Source organism: Eumetopias jubatus, unplaced genomic scaffold, assembly GCF_037043125.1.
Source record: "Eumetopias jubatus isolate StellerSeaLion01/CBP00866 unplaced genomic scaffold, mEumJub1_p1.0 scaffold_3, whole genome shotgun sequence".
NCBI lineage: Eukaryota > Metazoa > Chordata > Mammalia > Carnivora > Otariidae > Eumetopias > Eumetopias jubatus.
The window spans coordinates 13,725,824-13,746,468 of record NW_028274809.1 but is presented as its reverse complement, the minus strand read 5'-3'; the positions used below and the strand labels follow the sequence as shown (position 1 = coordinate 13,746,468).

The following is a 20,645-nucleotide window of genomic DNA, read 5'->3' as shown; positions in this document are numbered from 1 at the left end:
TATGCTGTGTTCCACTCTCTTCAATTTGCTTTAGACTAATCATCTTCACTGGTCTCTTGAACTTAGATGTACCATAACCCCTTTATTGCTTACCCTTAACCTTGCCTTGGACAATGGCCTTTGTATCCAATTTATTTTAGTCCCATTCCTTTATCCTGCATTCACAGCCTGTTCAAATTAAACTAGCAACTCAGACCTACTATTGTTTGAAGTGTACATTAAATTTCTCTTTGGAAGAAATGTGTGTGTATCTGTGTGTGTGCGTGGATATATATGAACAAAAGCATTCAGAGTTAGATGAAACTGTTTTATGCTGAAAAAATGTAATTTTGAAATGAAGCAGCACGGCTAATTATCTGTCTGGAAAAAGGCGCAGGCTCTATTTAGGTCAAAAGTAACAGAGAATTTGCTGATACAATTATTCCTAGTAACGGTCTCATAAATGCCTATGTGCATTAACACATGCATAAATCCCCTCATGTGGCTATGTTACTCGGAATGAGATGACTGTCTAAATAAATCCTTAAAGCACTCTTTGTTCAGTGATATGACAACAGAAATAAGGAAAAGATGAGGATGCAAAATGATTGAAGGCCAAGTTAAATGAAATCAAATATCTATGAGAAAGATGAAGGTTATAATCACCAAAAATCAAAGAGAAAACTCCCCAGTCCACCAAACCCATCCCCCTCCTCCACCACTCCTATTCTGTCTTAAATTCTTAATGATTTTTCCTAAGCCATTCCATCTGAGTGAGCTTCATTTATTTTTTTTGATGGATGCTCTTGAAGAAAGCACAGAAAATAAAATATGTGGAAGCACTGTCCATGCTTAGGATGCTCGCTACTCTGATGTGGAAAGCTCCACCCAGCCAACCCTTTGATTTCATTCATGCTTCTGGATATCCATTGCTCAGGTTAGTGTACCCAGCTTCCAGTCATCATTATTTCATTTTGCAAAGATGGTATATCCAGTGTCTGAATATGCACTCAAAATATTCAGAAAAAAAGAAATAAATATAAAAAAATATTTTTGACGGAGTGGCAAGTCGTCTAAATTTAATGCCAGAATCAGTCTAAGGTTCTTGTTGAATCTTTTCTGGCTCTATCACCTTGGTCATATAATTATGCTAAGTCCTCAATTGAAGAGGGAAAGAAAAAAACCTCATTTTCCATTATTTTTCCTGCTGGAATGTAAAATTTGTGACAAACATGATAATGCTATGAAAGATACAATATAGAGAATTACAAAACCTTAGCATGAATTTCAACATGTTACAAGGGCAGAGCCAGCCAAAATTAAGGTTAAAAAACAGTTTAAATAAACTTATGTCTGGAAAGGTAGATTCAATAGGCTTCCAAAATTCATATACTCAAGGCTACTTTTTTATCATTCATATCTGTCTAAGAAAATCAGTGGAATATTTCCAACAATGTTTCTTTTTGTTTCCTCTATTGATGAATGAACATAAATGGGGAAAACTCTAGAAAAAAAATCTCTCTTTTAAAAATTCTCATTGACATTCATGTCCTTTTTCTTCATAAAAAGGTCATCATTACTTAATAACATGGAAAAAGGCCCAAGAGTTATTTCCTTTATGATTTGCTGAGCTTCAAACTGAGATTTCTTATATTTTAAAACTTTTGTCCAAACTTTCCTACCTAAAACTTAAGAACCTCGTATTTAAAAACTTTGCATACCCTATTTATGAGATATTTAGAACTATCCCAGTATTACATGATATTTTAACTACACCTCTTTATTTATTATTATACTACTTCATTCTGTGAAATTAGCTTATTAGTAGAACTAAGTTTCTAGTATAACTGAAGGTTTCTGGAGAACCAACCAGAGGTTGGCAATTCCTCCCTCCCTCCCTCCCTCCCTCTCTTCCTCCCTCCCTCCCTTCCTTCCTTCCTCCCCTCCTCTCTTCCTCCCTTCCCCTCCTCCTGCTTTCCTGTCTCCTTTTCGCCTCTCTCCCCCCCATTTGGTAATGGCACCCCTTTTACTTTTTTTTTTTTTTTTTGCTTTGTTTTCCCCACTATATTAACCAGGTGACATTAGGGATGATTTTGATGAAGTGGAGAAGAGTCTCAGGTGCTGTCCACTTGCTCTCAATAATGTGTCAAAAGACAGTCTGTGAGTCATTGTCAGGGACCTCTTGTTTGCTTTTAAAGCCCCTGACAAGATTTCCCTTAAAGAAAAGCAATTGAAGATGAAATATGCTATTGCAGTATTTTCTTTTCCTTTAGAACACTATTTTGAGAGTATCTGGATGCCAGGATACTAGGATGGCTGGAAACAAGTGTTAGGATTTCTCATTATAATCAGGTTATATCTGCTTTCCTGTCATACTTAATGCAAAAGCACAGAAGGTTCTCGTGCCAATGCAAATATTTCTTCACCAGCCTAGAGTTAAAATGTGAACTCTCCTCTAGGACAGAGACGATCGCGTCCGTGTGACCTTGAGGGGGGCCGGCTCACTTCACCTTCACGGACTTGGCTCTGTTTTGTTTTACAGCATAGGTGGCGAAGTGGGGCGGGGCCACGAAGGAAGTTACGCGGGCAAACATTTCCGCATGGGATTCATGACGATGCCTGCTCCTCAGGACAGACTTCCCCATCCTTGCTCCAGCGGCTTTTCCGTGAGGTCCCAGTCCCTGCACTCGGTCGGGGGCACAGACGACGACAGCAGCTGTGGCTCCCGCCGGCAGCCACCGCCCAAGCCCAAGCGGGACCCCAGCACCAAGCTGAGCACATCGTCGGAGACTGTCAACAGCGCGGTGCCGAGCAAGAGCGGGAAGGCCCCCGAGCGGCCCGAAGGTAACACGCGTGCCGGCTCCCCGGGAGAGAGGCCTCAGACATGTTGGGTCAGCATGCTCCTGAGCATCTGCCCTGGCCCGCCACCCCCCCCTCCCCCTGGGCCTCACAATCCTGCCTCCTTCTCCCTGAAGTCCTAGGCAGGAGCAGTGGAGACGAGGAGAACTTTTATTAAGGTGTCGACAAACGGCACCCAGAAAGACGTATTTATATTATCAGAAAGGGAAGGCAGCGTGTGTATTTTCTTACCCCCTTCAAATCATTAAGAAGTTGTTTGCCTAAAAAAAAAAAAAAAATCTAAAATGTATATTGTCTTGCTTGGATTAGTATCACTTACATGATTCTAGAAGCATGATGTGATTCTTAGGGGAACATGGTAAGGCAGAAAAACATACAGAAGGCAAATTGTAATCATTCTTAGAAACAATGATTTTGTACATTGTGGTGGAGTTCCTTCTGGTGAATATGAACACACATGCTGTGTATATATTTCAATGTCTCCTTCAGTCCCTATCTCTAAATTCTACCCTGTACCTCAGTTTTTCCTCAGCTATGAAATGTACAAATCCCTCTCCACCTCCTTGCTGGCCTGTGAGTGTGAATTAGGTCAGGTTAACCGTAGATCTCACCAGCTCTTCAGTCTTCCTTGAATAAGGAAGTTTCAGCTTTCCTGAGTTTCTCCTGAGAGTCCCTTGGAGGAAGAGCTGTCTCAAATGTGCTTTGATAGAAGCCCATGCAGATTTTGTGGATTAGTTGTGGAAAGTGCTTCGAGGTTGTTCGTGCTACCGGTTCCGGTGGCCACCTTGAGAAAATGGCTCTGCCAGGTCCCTTAGTTTTTCTCTCACGCTGTCTGCCCCTGACATTCTCCACAGCAGGCTTCCCCGAGCCCCCAGCATACCAAGTGTCATGGTGGTTTGCAGCTGGGAGTGGAAGCCAAGGTGGTCCTTTCCTCAACTGGGAAGGTATCTTTGTCATGTGGGTTTCCCAGTCCTTCATAAAAGTTCCCTCATCTTCTGGTCTAATCTTTCCACAGAAGCTCAAGCCTGGTCCATGACATGGGGTACCCATGAGGCATGTCACATCCCTTCCATCAATCTCATTTCTCCTTTCCTCCGTATTGGTGCCTCAGTGCCTATTTAGACAAAAACGAAAGCTTCAGTACACAACAAAGAATACAAATACATGCCGGGAGGTGGAACTAATCCATGCATTCTACATGGAAAATCTCCGCTGAGGCTCAGTTTTTCCTACTATACATACATGCAAAAACATGACCATGTGCATATGTATGTGAGTACATATGTGAATATCATGTATGTGTATGCATATTTACAAAATTGAAATCATAATGCATACAGTTTTGTGTTTTATTTTTCACTTATTTTTTTGTGACTCTTTTCCATGGCATTCAATTTAAGAAACACCATTTTTATTTTTTTATTTTTTTTTAAAGATTTTTTTTTTTAATTTATTTATTCATGAGAGACAGAGAGAGAGAGAGAGAGAGAGGCAGAGGGAGAAGCAGGCTTCCCGCTGAGCAGGGAGCCCGATGTGGGACTCGATCCCAGGACCCTGGGATCATGACCCGAGCTGAAGGCAGACGCTTAACCATCTGAGCCACCCAGGCGCCCGAAACACCATTTTTAAGAAGAGAAGTGTACATCATAGCACTTTATTCAATCATTTTTCTCCTTGGAGAATACTTAGGTTGGTCCGGTTTTGCTATAATGAATGAAACTGACATGAACGTGCATGCATGCATGCACATGCGCTTGTCTGTGTGTCTGTTTGTGCAACTCTCTTTATTGTCCCTCTGCTGCCTTAAGAGTAGATTAGAAGACCCCTTTCTCTCCTGATTCAAAGTCATCAGCATGTCCTTCAACTTGGAACACATTGATGCTTATAGAAACAAATGAGTGTTTCCTTTACTTGTTAATACACTAAAGGGGCCTAGAGATCTGCTTTTGTAAATTTTAAATGTTGTTCTTAGGCTTCCCCTGATGTTGTTACACAGTGCCTTTCATTTCTCTTTATTTTCTCTGGTATTATTTCTAGAAGTCCCCCTCTCTATCTTTCTTGCCAAAAAACTAGATAGCCAATGATATTAGATGGTTTACAAAAGAAGTTTATTGATGTAGAACACTGGTCTCTGAAAGATGCGGGTCTGAATGTAATATAGAAATATTGAAGAATCAAGGGGAAATAAAAGGACCTCCCAAAGGGGAGGGGAAAGATGAAACAGAGGAGGAAAGTAGCCAGGAAGGAGTGTGTTATCAAGCACTGCAGTACTGCTGGAAACTTCTGGAACCAGGATAAAATACCTCCAGAATAGCCTCTCTCAAGAGAGGGGGACCTGGGGTCTTCAAAGTGAACACATGCAGAAATACAGGATGGTTGTCCCACAGAAGAAACATTTGAGTGGTGATTCAGTTGTCTTAAAAGTAGAACTGATTACCATTCATTTGAGATGCCTTAGCTGCCTAATTCCTGACGGAGAGCAGCTCTTCTTTCAGATCCCCTCACCACCTAAAGATCTAGGGTTTCAAATAGCTACTTATCAAACAGAAGACAGTAGCTCTATTATCTTTATTTCTTCTGAGGACAGGAGAGGAGACAGTGACTAAATCAGAGCAGCACAAAGACTTAAGTGAGACGTGGAAAACTACTTGATCGGCATGAGACTTATTAAACATGAGGTCCAAGTTCAACATCTCTCCTCAAAAGGAGCTCTAAGTATGGACTGAGATGCCTTCAGCTGTAGTACATGTTTGAGGACAGTCAGTGGACCAGATGGGCTACTAAGATCCTGTGCAGGAAAGGTCAACTTTTACAGAAGAGGGATTCTCGATGCAAATTTCACCTCTTCAGAACACTTAATAAAAAGGCAATAGCAAAATTGGATACCTTCAGATCTCCTCTACCAAGTTATGACTTGAATAACAAGAGAGAATCAGGGCTCAGTTCCGAGATGGAGAAAAAAATCTTGAGTCCAAATGCATGCCTGCATATGTGTACCCTCAAAGCCAAAAGCATATAAATATGTAGATTGTTCTTTTATGAATTCTCAGTTCTTTATAACTGGGAGTTAACTGGAGTTCATTACAGAGCATATGTTTTCTTTACAATTTTCCTAGCTATCAAAATTATAACAAAGATGAAAAGTGACTTCTATGAATCTTAGTCTGTCTTTTTACATTAAATGTCAGCAAAATCAAAATATTGATTCAGTGGCATTAGAGTGATTTCCATGGTAACCGGCTTCTATTTAAGTAGGGGATTATGACTTCCCTGTGGATGAAAGTAAAAAAGAACCGGACTTGTAGCAAAACAGCTTTTCAGTGTAGGAAAAAAATAGCTCAATGATGAACACACAAAAGATTACATACCAAGAAAGTACAATTTAGTTTTTAAAAATTATAATTCTATCACCCTAAACATATACATTTATGACTCTATTTTAGGGTCTTCTACAATAGTAACACCTTTAAAAATTATACAGTAGAGAAGATACTGGCAACAAGTATGCAATAAGTATTTTAATTGCTTTTTTTTTTTGCTTCAGTGTGGTACCTACTTAGTTTGAGGAAAGATTAGGTTACATAAACGGAGTTACCTAGAAAGGATGAGAAGTCCTATCAGATGTGCCTCATGTATGACCCAGAGGATATAGGAGCTGTGCAAGCTTGCATTCTCCACCCTCACGGCTCAAGTAGACGAGAATCCTATTCCTCAATAGCGTCATCATTCGAGACACTGTGTGGTACAGGCGGAGACTGTACTTAGAACCAACAGGCACTTGACTTTGGACAAGTGATCCAATAAGGCTGTTTCATTACCTTTAAATGAGTATAAAGAACTGAAAATTGATGATGCCCTGCCTCCCTCACAGCCTTATGACAACCCAGTGGGATGGTGCATGGTAGAAAGAAATTGCTATGCAATTGTAAGTTAATACTTCTTTTAAAGTTGTACTTACTGCCTCTTCATAGGCTTGAATAACACAGAATTTGAGTTTGCTGCAACACATATATTTAAAACAAATAGGAGAGGAAAAATAGCCTCTCCTTGACACACACACACACACACACACACACACTATACATGTTAGGCTTAAAATTTTTTACACAACAGAGTGAATAAACAGGGAAGTAGTCTCCAGGTGTAATAATCTTTTCATGATATTATGACAGTAGTATAATATTTAGTATAATGAGGAAAATATATTTCTCTAAACATCCAGTACTTCTACACTTTAGGTCTTTTAAAAAAACAAAACTAAGTATTATTTTTAAATTGAGGTATAATTGACATATAACATAGTAGTTTCAGGTATACAACATGATGATTCAATATTTGTATATATTGCAAAAGGACCAACACAATAAGTCTAGTTAACATCTGCCACCACACAGTTACATTTTTTTTCTTGTATTGAGAACTTTTGGGATCTATTCCCTTAGCATCTTTCAAGTATACAATATAATATTTTAACTAAAGTCACCATCCCATACATTGAATCCCAAGACTTGTTTACTTTATAGCTGGAAGTTTGTATCTTTTGACCCCTTTCACCCATAACCCCTATCCCCAAAAACTAAGCGTGCTTACCTTCCATTTGTTATGAGTCCTTCTTTTGGGTCATTTAAAAAAATATTTTATTTATTTATTTGAGAGGGAGAGAGGATGAAGGTGGGGGGGAGGGGTAGAAGGAGAGGGAGAAGCAGACTCCCCACTGAACAGGGACCCTGACATGGGGCTCGATCCCAGGACCCTGAGATCAGGACCTGAGCCAAAGGCAGACGCTTAACGACTGAGCCACCCAGGCGCCCCTCTTTTGGGACATTTTTAATACTTTATTTATGCTATTATTTCATGATTATCTCTTTACAAAACAATGAGAAAATATTTTTGAATTGGGATAGGTTTCCTGGTTTCTGATTTTCCCTGCTAGCTATGTTTAGTGGAGTCATATTTGTCAATCAGAAATTGGGGTACCTGCAAAAAGGTTTGGAATCATGACTGTCCTTAAAAACTTGAAATGTGTAGTTAAGCCAGAACCAAAGGCTAAATTCATCATAAGGTCACTGCCTTAAAAACAGAAACCAACAAAAAACAAATTCCTTTTTCAGGTTACCACAAAAAGAAAGTTACACCCTCTAACAATGCTGTTCTCCATGCCTCCATTTACCCAGCCTATACTGTGAGCACTACCTGTTATACTGGGGATCCAGTGGCAAACAGAACAAGGGGTCCTTTCTTTCATGTTGCTTATAACCAATTTTGTTTCCAACTTTGCAACTCAGCCTTCCTCTATCACATCCCAGAGCAAGCACTGACTGAAAGAAATCCTTTCTAGAAACCAGAAAATCTGGCATGACAACCATGGGGAATTTCTCCATGTAATTAGTTGTTTAGCTCTGGAAGTAGCAGTTTAACACATTTTAATAAAGTGTTTGTTCCTACAAAGAATGTTTGCTGTTCTTTCATTTTTCAGGGCTGACAATCGAAAGGTGCCCAAATCTGATTTTCTACCCATAAAGCTTCAAAAGCAACCCCAAGGCATTTAAAGAGAGAGGAGGAAAAGATGGAGTGTGCTTATGTTGGGGAACTTTCAGGTTTCAGAATTCTGGTTTAGGAACCTAAATCAGCATCACTCAGGGCCAGCCATATACTTGCTTTTGCTTCCTCAGTTACTAGCCCAGATCTCAGACATTCAAAAATTTTAAGACTATTCCTTTTACAACTCAGCCATTTTAAGGTGGCTCCGTGGCACAATGGATAGTGCATTGGACTTCTACAACTCAGCCATTTTAGAGAAATATGGGTGTTAGAGGCAAACATACACGGGTTTCACATTAGTGCTGACAGCATTTAACACTGTCTCAGCCTCCCTCTCCTCACCTATAAAATGGGAATAACAATACTGATCTCATGTAGTAGGTAGAATGCCATCCAAGAGGGTATCTGAGAGTCCCTCCTTCCTGGTATACTCACCCCACGTATTCCCTGGAACTAACATAACATTGGTAGCTTGAAGATGGAGGCGGCCATGTGGCAAGGCATATGGGTGGCCTCCAAGAATTGAAAGTAGTCTCCCGCTAAAAGCCAGCAAGGAAACAGGGACCTCAGTTCTATAACTGCAAAGAACTGAATTCTGCCAATGACAAAAATGAGCTTGGAAGTGGATTTGTCCCCAGAATCTGCAGACAAGGACACAGTCTGGCTGCCATGTTGATTTCAGCTTGTGGGAGTCTAAGACCCAGAAGACTGGGTTCTGGCTGTGCCCAGACTTCTGATCTGTAGAACTGTGAGCTAAGACAAGGGTATTGTTCCTTCAGCCGCTGTGGTTGTGATAACTTGTTATGTGGCAATGGAACAGTAATCCATCTTACTGAGTTGTTAGGCAGAAAACATGAGGTGGGACAGAGGAGAGCTGCCCTTCCTTTCCTCACTGGGCTGTTTTGTCAGACGGGAGTGGAGGGCAGTTCAGATAGTGTCAGTGGCTTTCCAAACTTCCCAGGCCAGACCTTGAAAATAAATGAGATGAAGAAACCTCGGAAAACACTGACATATTAGGGCTCTTGAATATCTGCTTAGCTTTTTGTAGATTTGTTCAGGTCTTTTCCTGAGAGGGTCCTTTCTTCTCACCAACAGTTTTTGTTCTTTCAAAAGGCTCAGCAGTGGCTTTTTGCGTGGCTTTTTTGAATGACTCGTTTCAACGGCTGCAGCTTGCCTGCTCAGGACCTTTTCCACATAACAAGTGGCACTTGTACCTCACAGCATGTGCCCACCAAGTGCTCCAAGCCCCGTGTAGCACGGCACTGGTAAAACACAAAGAAAGGGGGAAAATGAGCTCAGGAAATCGTCTTAGTTCCCACATTGGCTCATGTCCTGGTGTGTATTCTCATTTGTTTTCTGGGATGCGATGTGGGAGATGATCATCGGAGTCCCACATTCCTGGATTCCTCTCTCCAGGTTGACAGAATCAGACGCTGCTAGGCTTCCGAGTGGAAAAGCCATCTGTCAAACCAGGCGCTGCTCAGACGGACACAGGGTTGTCCATCCACAGCATGTGTGATCTTTCTCCAAGTGTGCCCTGAGGCCCGTGAATGAAACAGTTTGCAAATCAGTCATCACACAACACATCTCTCTCTCAGTCCTTGCCGTGTTTGTTGATTTTGGTCCAACGAACTACCTTGCCTCTAATGGTCTCACCCAACATCCTTCTATGAAGAGTCTGGATTTGGCCTCAATTGTCTCACTGTCTTAGATTCCTAAGAGGACTTTTGTCCGTGTTGTTGGCACAGACTGATTTTTCCCTAAGAGACCCATGAGCCCAGAGTTCCTGAGTGTGGTGATAGGGCATTCACTTTGAGGGTGTTGGCTTGCTGCGCAACAAATTGACATAAACTTAGCAGCTGAAAATAATATACTTTTATTATCTTACAGTTTCTGCAAGTCAGGAGTCTCCTCGGGGTCTCCCAAGGCTGCAATCCAGCGGCCAGCTGGGGCTGAGGTCTCATATAAGCCTCAGGGTCCTTTCCATGCTCATATGGTTGTGGACAGAATTGATTTTCTTGGGGTTGTAGAACACAAGATAGCTTATTTCTTCAAGGACAGCGAGAGAGAGAGAGAGAGAGAGAGACTCTCTCACTTTTATTTTCTCCCTTCCAGAAAGGCCTGTATCTTCTTTTATATAGCTCTCCAGGGGCACCTGGGTGGCTCAGGTCATGATCCCGAGGTCCTAGGATTGAGCCCTGCGTCAGGCTCCCAGCTCATCGGGGAGTCTGTTTGCCCACCCCGCTCCTGCTCTCTATCTCTCTCTCTCTCATATAAATAAATAACAATCTTTTAAAATAAATAAAAATAAATAAATAGCTCATCCAGGGTAATCTCCCTTTGGATGAAATGCGTCCACTGATTAGGAATCTTAATTACAATTAAAAATCCCTTCGCCTTTTTCCACATACTGCAACTTAATCACGAGAGTAAAAAATCATCATATTCACAGTCCTGCTTGCGCTCAAGGAGAGAGAATTATACAGGACGTAAGTCACAGAGTGCAGGGCTCTTTGGACCTAGAATTCTCCCTACTCAGAATGATACAAAGGAGACTATGTATACATAGCTTTTTTAGAAACCATCCAAATACCTGGTTGAACACTTCAAAAGTCTATTTGTGGAAAGTTAATTAGCAATGTGAGAAACAAACCATAATTCACTAGAATAATACAAATATAAAATAATCAAAGTAATTGGTAAATAAATAGGGCACAATAAAACTCCCTTCTTCATTTCTCTCTTTGTCCTTCCTTTTTTCTTATATAATGGAAGCCACCCTGCTGCAAAATGTCTGGATTGTTTTACTTAGTTGAAAGTGGGAAAATTGCATTTCTTTTGACTTTAGCCTTATGTGGAAGACATGAAAAATGTCCCATAACCCCCATCCTAAAGGACTCCTAGCAAATAAAGATCCAAGACACCAAAATAGTGCAAATATTAAAAATTGTGGTGTGTATAAATGTCAGTATATTTGATCTTCACTGTTGATTTTCCTGGTTGCTGAACTCTCTTGTTGACTCACTGGGATAGCTTGGCCCAGCCCAGTCACTGTCCCTAAAACACCTCATGGATGTGGACTACATAGTACACAATATCCTTGATATGGCAATGGTGCTCCCCAGCATTTTCAACTGTGGATTTCCTCAGAACCCCAGGACTGTAGGGATTAGTGGTGGTAATTTATGCTGTGTACCTTCCTGTCTTCTGCCTGCCTGTCGAATAGCATTTTGATGGCAAATAAACATGAGACTGCATGTTCCCAAGTTACACAACTTCTGAATTAAAACAACTGCATCGATTTCCAGTTATGGGTACATGGACATCCAAAAACATGTGTCCTCAAAGGAGGTGGAGAAGACTAAATATAACCCTCACTGCAACTTTCTCCACGGTCTGTTTTTGTCTCTTCTCAAGCTTGGATAAGTATTTATCTCTTCTTTGCAATCATACCAAAGCATGAAGAGTAATGTAGTAAAGTTATTAAATTACTAATTACTAAGATTTTGTAAGAAAAATGGAAGAAAGAAGTTGATAGCCTGCCTTCCTTAAATAACCTCTACCTCTTTTATTTCCTCCCTTCTCTGCAAAGCACTCATTTCTCTATTTCTTTAGCCTTCAGCCTTGCCCCTGTGTCCTGAAGATAACTGAGAGCACCATCAGTTCAGAGTCTCCTCGCACTTATTTAAGCATGTTCCCTGTGCGTTAGCTCGGCTCCATCCCAATCTTTCAAACCCCAGGCAGTGTCTCTCTGAGAGTATTTCTGATAATAACACATCCTTCCATTTGATTACATAAAGCATTTGATACTTTGCCAAACAGTATATATATATTTTGAGAAAGTGGCATGATCTCCTTTATATCTATATTTTCCATCTCATAGATAAAACAATAATGGGAAGGAATCTTTAGTCCAGTAGTGGGCGGACTTCCTCCAAAGCATGTTGGATATGGGATAAACTCATTTCAGACTAATCAACCTTGACTACTAATCTAACCTATTTCTGACCTTGACCCAATGGCCTCCTCAAGCCACCATCTTACATGTCTCCTTGTTCATCTGGCTTCTAAAAGGCTTTCTGCATGTGCTTGCTCTACTGAGCTAACTCTCATTTGTTTGAGATGTGTAACCTACTATCCGGCTCCACACTTACCATGACACTGAATCCGGTCTTAGTTGCCATCTCAGTGGCTTCCTTCTGTGCCTATCCTTTGTTACTTCTCTTAGGCATTTTAGATTATTTTTAACTCCCATTTTGGTAACCTGACTGCTCTTTTGTTGTCTATGCACCACTCTCTACTGGTTTTCTTCTTGACCACTGCTCTCTAAATTTCCTTTGATATCTCTTGTTCTGCCTGATTCTTAAATGTGAATGTCTTTAGATTCTGCCCTTGGCTGTTATCTTCTACTCTGATAGTTGTTGAATAAATAAGTGATGAATCCACATACTCTCCAAATATCTGATTGAATCTCTGGACCCATGTCTATCTGTAGATATCACAGAGTCCTCAAACTCATCATGTCCACACTGAACCAGCCATTTTCTCCATGTTTCCTCTCTTGATACCAAGGTTAGAATGTAAGAGCCTTATCAGAGGGCTTTCCTTACCTTACCCCTGACATCTTATCCATCAAGTGTAGCCAGTTCTGTTCCTCAGACCTCCCATGTTTGCCCTTCTCCATCATTTATGCTTTTACTCTCCCATCTCAGATCATCATCATTCCTCACCTGAACAATTGTTCAGGCACCTGACTTCTCTCCTTTCCTGCAGTCTCATCTTCTCAAATCCACCCTCCTTACTACCTCCAGGGAGGATTTCCTCACTAGCACATTCAGTCATATCATTACCCAGCTCATGATTTCACTGGTTCATTTATTATCCATTTCATCATTTACTTGATAAAAGCACAACACATGAGCATGATCTTCATCATCTCGCTCCTGCCAACCTGTAGAGGCACATCTCCCACCATTCATGCCCCTTGTAGTGGTCCTGAAGTATATAATTTTCTCCGAACAAGCCCAGCTTGTTCTTGATTCTGGACCCTTCTGTGCATGTGGAATTCCTTCTGTCTAGAATGTCTTTTCCAAATTAGCCTCCAGAGCAAGTTTCCAGTCATCCTTCAAGGTCCCAGGACAACCGCTACCCATGCCATCTACCCATCAGTCCCAGCTTGGTTTACAGAGTGGTCACTATTCCAAATGATTTAAATAATAGGATTATTTTAGGTCTGTCAAACCTTATATTTCCTCCATTGTTTTACATCTCTGAATCTTGATAGGTCACAAAATAATTATGGGTGGTGACAAAGAATACTGTTGACACGGGGCACCTGGGTGGATCAGTTGTTAAGCATCTGCCTTCAGGCCAGGTCATGATGCCGGAGTCCTGGGATCGAGCCCCGCATTGGACTCCCCGTTCAGTGGGAGGCATGCTTCTCCCTCTCCCACTCCCCCTGCTTATGTTCCTGCTCTTGCTATCTCTCCCTCTGTCAAATTAAAAAAAAAAAAAAATCAGTGTTTCTCAAAAAAAAAAAAAAGAATACTGTTGACAGGCTGTAATGTGTTATTGGCACTATATAACTTTTAAGTTTATCCTCACCTTATAAGTCAAAGAAGGCTCAGCATTTGCCATTCAGATAAGGTATAAAAAACAAGTTTCTCAATTGAGATGCTCTTAATAGGGACCTGAGATTTCTTCCCCTTCAATGACTTTTGGAAGTTAGCTTTAACCTTCCCTGTTCACATGTATTTCGGGGTTTCCCTCCACTATTTCTGTCATAGTCTTAAAGGCCAGGGATATCCTCCAGACTAGCTCTGTTTTTCCATTATAAAGGCATCCAGTTTCTGAGCAGTTTCTCACTCTACCTTCAAGAAGAGTGTGTAAAGCCATTTTTTAAGGCAGAGTGACTGCAAGTGTGCATAAATCTTACCTTTAATTGACCTCGACGAAGCATCCACTTACTGCAGAAAGAGTGCTTTGATTTTATGGCCCTCTGTCTGTACTGAGAGTTCCTATAATATGTATTGCTTTCTGTGATTTTTCTTGATAAGTGGGAGGGCAGTGATTTAAGACAAGCTTTTTAAATTTCTTTTTTTGCTATTAATATGTATTAAATTAAGCTGATTATATGGAGCAGAACATGGGAACACATCACCCTTTGGAACCTCTGCTTTCTGACAACTTCATCTAATGAGAACAGCTGAAAACTAAGAAGAGTAAAAAAAAAAAAGAGCTTAGTGGAACTAAACTCCTTTTTTTAACACTGAGGCTTGTGAATTTTACAGAATGTCAATTGCAGGTTTATTTGTTTGTTTTTAACTTAGTATACATTTGTTTTCAGGTCTTGTTTTCACATCCTTGTAGCATATTAGAAACAATGAATTATCATGGGAAGAAGAACAGCAAGGACTGTTTTACCTGATACTGGAGGAGAGAAACAAAATTTAAGGAATTTATACAGTTAGTGTCAAGTCAAAGAGCATCACCCGCTCATAATGTCTTGATTACTCTCAGCCAGTATTACTTTCAGTGTGAGTGGTGATGCCCCCGAGGATGTCATTAGTCAACAAATATTTATTGAGTATCTGCTATGTGCCAGGCACTATGCTAGGTAATGGAGAAACAGAAAAGAAATGTTATGTCCCCTAAAAGACATTACAACCCATGGAAGGCCACTGACATTTAAACATGCAGTCACAATGAGTGGGATCATTGTACTGGTTGGTGAAGTACAGGGTCTGTTGTGAGTGTAGATCAAGGGCACCTACCTCAAACTCGAAGAGGCAGAGATGGCTTTTCAGAGGAAGTGTCTTAAACTGCCGAAAATGAGGATACAATATATTATTTTATTTTATTTTTAAGTAAACACTATGCCCAACATGGGGTTGAACTCATGACCCTGAGATCAAGAGTCATATGCTCTACCAACTGAGCTGGCCAGGTGCCCCAAAATGCAAGATATTTTAAAAATATTCTGTATAAAAAATCTTACAGTGAGAAAGTGTATTGCTACCGAATGAGAATGCTCTTGTATCTCTGGAAAATGTGGCTAACCAAACTGAGTTATAGTCTTAGAGTTCCAAGTAACCAAATATCTACTCTCCATACATAATCTTTATTTGGGGAGTTCAGATGTTTATTTTATCTTATGGAGTCTTCCATCTTTATGAGATACAAAGGACTGGGTTATCTTTAAAAGAAAACTAAGAGTAAACAGAGATGAAATTCAAACTAGAAATACTTACTTCCATAGAGTAAATCGACTTGTATCCTTATGTTAAATAGCAATGAGAAATTAAAATTAGATATTGCCCATTTTTACATATTTTAATTTTATTTCTTTTCCCTAACTGTGGGTAATTTGGCTATCATTATTACCATGATATATACATTTTGAAAAAGAAGAGGAAATATATGCTTCTATCTATGTGTGATTAGATCTAGGCCATATAGCTCTATTCTTTAGCTGGTGTGCTCTCTTAAATTCTTAATCAGAATTTAGGTTTCAGAGTCTATGAGAATCTGTCTTAGCAACATGTACACACCAGCTTGACAGTCAATACAAGCAGATTAAATATAAAATTAATTGCCACATTCAAAAACATAACTGAATAAGGAGTTGGCTAAAATGGTTAAATGAATTTGAGGTATTGAGACCACATTATTCTATGGTATCTTAAAGATTGTACATATAGCAATAAGCAACTTCCATAAGCTAAAATCTAGAACAAGTGGAAGGATTGGCATCTCTCTCAGTCCTCAAAGGATATGGAAATTCTGACTGTAAGCCACTGAAAACATGTTAAATTCTCCCCATATGGGACAGTATATTCAGAGAGGCAGCTGCTTGTGATCTGTGTGATTATTCCTTCAACAAACATTTATTGAACGCCTATTATGTGCTAGTTACTGTTCTAGGAGTTTGAGATACATCCATGAACAAACTTTTGAGAATGGTGTATACCTTTGAGGTATTTCTATTTTAGCAGGAGTAAGCAGTTGATAAACAATAGACAATAAATTCATAAACTGGCTAGTATGCTAGAAGGCTATAAGTGCTATGGAAGAAAGAAGAATCCAGAGCAAGGCAAACTGATCCAAAAAGCAGACACATTTAAGTAGAGAGAGCAGAAAAGACTTCATCCTGATGTTTAAGATTGATTCAGTCAAGGCCCAATCAACAGAAACCACACAGTAATTTGAGCAAGGAACATTTCCTGTAAAGAATCGCTAACTATAACAGGATTCAAGTAACTGGAGATCAACTACTAGTAAGAAGTAAAACAAACTGCAGAGAATATAGAAATAGAACATGTGAGAAATATCCCTTACTCCTAGGGCTGAGATAGTGTCCTCCAGCTGGAGCTGAGTTCCAGGCCTTGTTGGGAGGCATAGTTATGGATTACTGGATGGTAGAAACATTGCTGTGGAATAGTGCTCTTGCTGGAAATCTGTCTTCTGGAACTTACTGGAGAACCTCCCTCTGGTGTGTGTGGGGAAAACCATTCATAGGAGTTTCTCATCAGAGTTATTCCACCACAAGAGCACCTGGGGTTGGGGGATTTGCTGTAGGCAGCTCTTGGCTTTTGGGTGTTTCTGGAGCCAAGGCTAGAGAAGCTGCATACCCTGCAGGAGCTGGACATGGGGAAGCCACTTGCACTGCAGGAGTTTGGCTAGTGAGCTGCTGGAACCAGGAAGCAAAACCCCCTTTTTGCTGCAATGCTTTTCCAGCATCTTCTACTGACAAAGCTTAACATTGTACCAGCTGGCCCAGGAGAAGATATTTAAAGAGCCTAGCTCTCTTGTCAGAAGCAGGAAAAGAGGATGAGTTTAGAAGTGAGAGACAATTGATAACTTGCACAGACAGGAAGGAGGTGGGGTGTGCCTTATGGGGATGTCTTGAGGGAGAGTCTTCCAAGTAGAGAAAACAGTTGCTACACAGACCTGAAGGCAGGACGTCCAGAGATAGGAGGTCAGTGTGGGAGGAACATTGTGGATGAAAAAGGCAAAACCAAGGGGTGCCTGGCTGACTCAGTCAGTAGAACATGCAACTCTTGATCTCAGGGTCATGAGTTCAAGCCCCATGTTGGGCTTAGAACTTCCAAAACAAAACAAAACAAAACAAAAATACAAGATCAAGAAAGAGGTCAGAGGGGAAAAAAAAAAAGGGTGAGACTCTACAGGACCTTCCTTCTAGGCCATCGTAGGGCTTTGCATCCAAGGCAGCCATTCAGGGGGTGGAGCAGAAGAGTGGCATGGTGTTTGAAAAGAATCATTTTAGTGACTGCAGTGAAGATAGATTCATAGGGCTCAGATATAGAATCAGAGAGACCCACCAGGAGACTATTGCGGTAATCCAGGTGAGAGATGATGGGGTTTCAGAGCAGGTAGGAATGGTGGAATTAATGAGAAACCGTCAGAAAATGTTACCTTTTCTATAGGAGCGGTTGCTCATAGTCCCCCTCCCTTCCTTGCTTACCAGGGAGATAGCTAGAGGCGTCGACATAGGTGCAGGCGTGGGATAGCTGTAAGCATGCATGTTGGTACAGTGGAGATACATAGATGTATACTGAAGATATACAGGTCCTATCTGCGAAAACTTTTCAGTGAGACGAGGATCCTAGTGCTCTATATAGATTAAAACTCATTAAATGCATGCTGTTGATTACATTTACATTTTTTTTTCTTGCAGTCTGGAAGGTTGTGAGCCAAGAATGAGTTTCCGTAAAAGATCTATAGGTGTTTAAATTATAAACATAGCAGCCCCAGCTATTTTATCATTAAATAAATGCAGAAGGGTGTATTTAACTTGCATGTTTCCAAAACACAAATCTGGTTTCGAATGTTAACTGAGATCAAGGCCACTTTCTACACAAACCCCAGGCCCTCTCCAGCTGTCCCTGTCAACCTGCCCAGCCTTGCTTCTCCTGCTCAGCCTAGGCTCTGCACACAGCCTGGAGCTCAGGGTTCCCTCCTGCCCTCCCAAATTCACCGGTCCATGTCCCTTGCCATTCTCATAGCCTTACCTGTGTTGAATGCTAGACTACTTCCTCCTGGCCCTAGGAAAATTGATCACATTCTTCATATTCTTTTTTTTTTTAATTTTATTTTAATTTCAGTTGGTTAAGTAGCATACAATGTTATGTTAGTTTCAGGTGTACAATATAGTAATTCATTACTTACATATGTCCTTCACATTCTTGCCCCAAACCTTCTCCTTGAGTGAAGAATTGCCCAGCTCTTCCCAGGACTGTATTTTTCCAGAGGAAAGTATTCTTTTCTATGTGCTCCCTTCCATACTGTGTTGCCATGCTTGGCATTGCTGACATTGGCACTGTTTTATTTCTGTAAAACTATCTTCTCCTTTAAGCTGTTATTCTTAAAGGTCTTACTTTTGTTCATATCCCTACGAGATTTCCTGAAACTCAACCTTTATTTATTAAAGTTGGCCTTTATTTATTTGGAAACAAAGTTGCAGAGATTAATATTAAGTCTCCTAATTAGAAATACATTATCTAATAATAGTTGAGATAATCCTTGTGAATTATTTTTCACCACTATATATGAATTTATGTCTGTTACCATGAATTTCTTACTCCACTGGACTGGGGAGAAAGTCTTTGCAATAATCAATATTATCTGTGGCATTTCCTCCCCCTACAGGTATAATAAAGTCCACACCTTATTAATATTTTTAAATATTTTTCCTATGAAGCACAATTATTTTTCTTTTAACCCTTGCACTTCCACAGACTATCACACTAGACATATTAAGTTGCTTATGATTCTTAATCTTTTAGCACTTCCTGAGTGAAATACAATATATGAAATATGCATATACTTTTATTAATATTCAAGTTGTTGCCAAATGTAAGTGCTTAAAATAAAAATGTCTGTGTATTAAGCAATGTACCTCACTGTTCAATTACATAATGCTCATGTGTCTCTGAGTGTGGGAGGTTTACTGGGGATGTCAAGTTTCCTGCAACTCTAAAATTATGCTGGATCGGAGCATAACAAGAATGCAGAGAGAAAGAAATGAAGTGGGTTTATAGCCATATTCTGTTGAAACACTGAGGGGAGAATAACTTGAAGACATTTGATGAGGAAGGGACTAATCCAAATCAACAGTGAGAATGTACAGCTTGACAGAAGTTCTACATTAGGAAAACATTTATTTCAAATCTGAGAACTCTTTATCCTAAGGGATCTATAACTTGTGATCTAACTTGTATGGTTACCTTCAAGTAAGAAGCCAAACAAGAAACTGAACAGTTCCTGTAATGAGAGTAAAAGTTCTCAGAACTTGGGGCTCAGTTGGTTAGGTGTCTGCCTTCAGTTTAGGTCATGACCCCAGGGTCCTGGGATCGAGCCCCACATCGGACTCCCTGCTCAGCTGGGAGCCTACTTCTCCCTCTCCCTCTGCTGCTTCCCCTGCTCTCTCTCTCTCTGTCTGTCAAATAAATAAAATCTTCAAAAAAAAAAATTCTCAGAACTTGGTTATTTGAAGTGTTTTTCTCCATTTCCCAGAGTGGTACTTGAATCCTATTTCTTTGCTTGTAGATATATTTTAACTGTTCTCCATTATTGCATTTTTTTCAGTTGTATTATAATTATCCATTCACATCTGTTGTCAACTCTAAGGGGTGAACATCCTGTAGATCAAGAATCACATTAATCTAGTGCATATTTGGAGCTAGTAAGTGTTCAATTAAGTGTTTGTTGAAAGAATAAGTTGTGGAATTAAGCATTACTCCTAAGATTCTAGATCGAACAAGTGAATTTATAATGGAGTCATTGTTGAGATGGGGAAGATTAGGGAAGAACTGGGTTCCAGATGAATGTGCTTGAGATGCTTGTCAGATATTTAAGTGGAGATAGACAGAAAGCAGTTGGATATCGTTCTCTGGAGAATTGGAGTAAAGATATAGATTTGATTGTCATTAGAACAGATATCACTTAGCCACTGAATTAGGTAGAATCATGTTGCAAGAGAGAGTAGAAGAATATCAGAAAGTCTAGAAACAACCCATGCACAACTCAGATTCAGTTAGAAGTGAAGCTAAGAAAGAAAGCAGACAAAGAAAGTAGCCAGTAAGCTTGGAGGAAACCAAGAGCCAAGAGAAAGAAGGTACAAAGATATAGTGATAAATGGTGACCAGTCTTTGAGAGCTTACATAGGGAGTGGGCAAAAGTGAGTCTGTTGATCTCACAATACAAAGGCCATTGGTAATCAGGACAAACAAAAATCAATTGAGGAA

At 40.2% G+C, this 20,645-nt stretch overlaps 1 protein-coding gene across 1 annotated transcript in view; it reads left to right on the top strand.

The window, feature by feature from the left end:
• The window catches only part of NYAP2 (neuronal tyrosine-phosphorylated phosphoinositide-3-kinase adaptor 2), a 240,565-nt gene that overhangs the window by 98,140 nt on the left and 121,780 nt on the right, over positions 1-20,645 (top strand). The window contains exon 2 of the mRNA XM_028105068.2: positions 2,522-2,823. Coding sequence (XP_027960869.2) covers positions 2,522-2,823 — 302 coding nt within the window. The remainder of the gene's footprint in view (positions 1-2,521; positions 2,824-20,645) is intronic.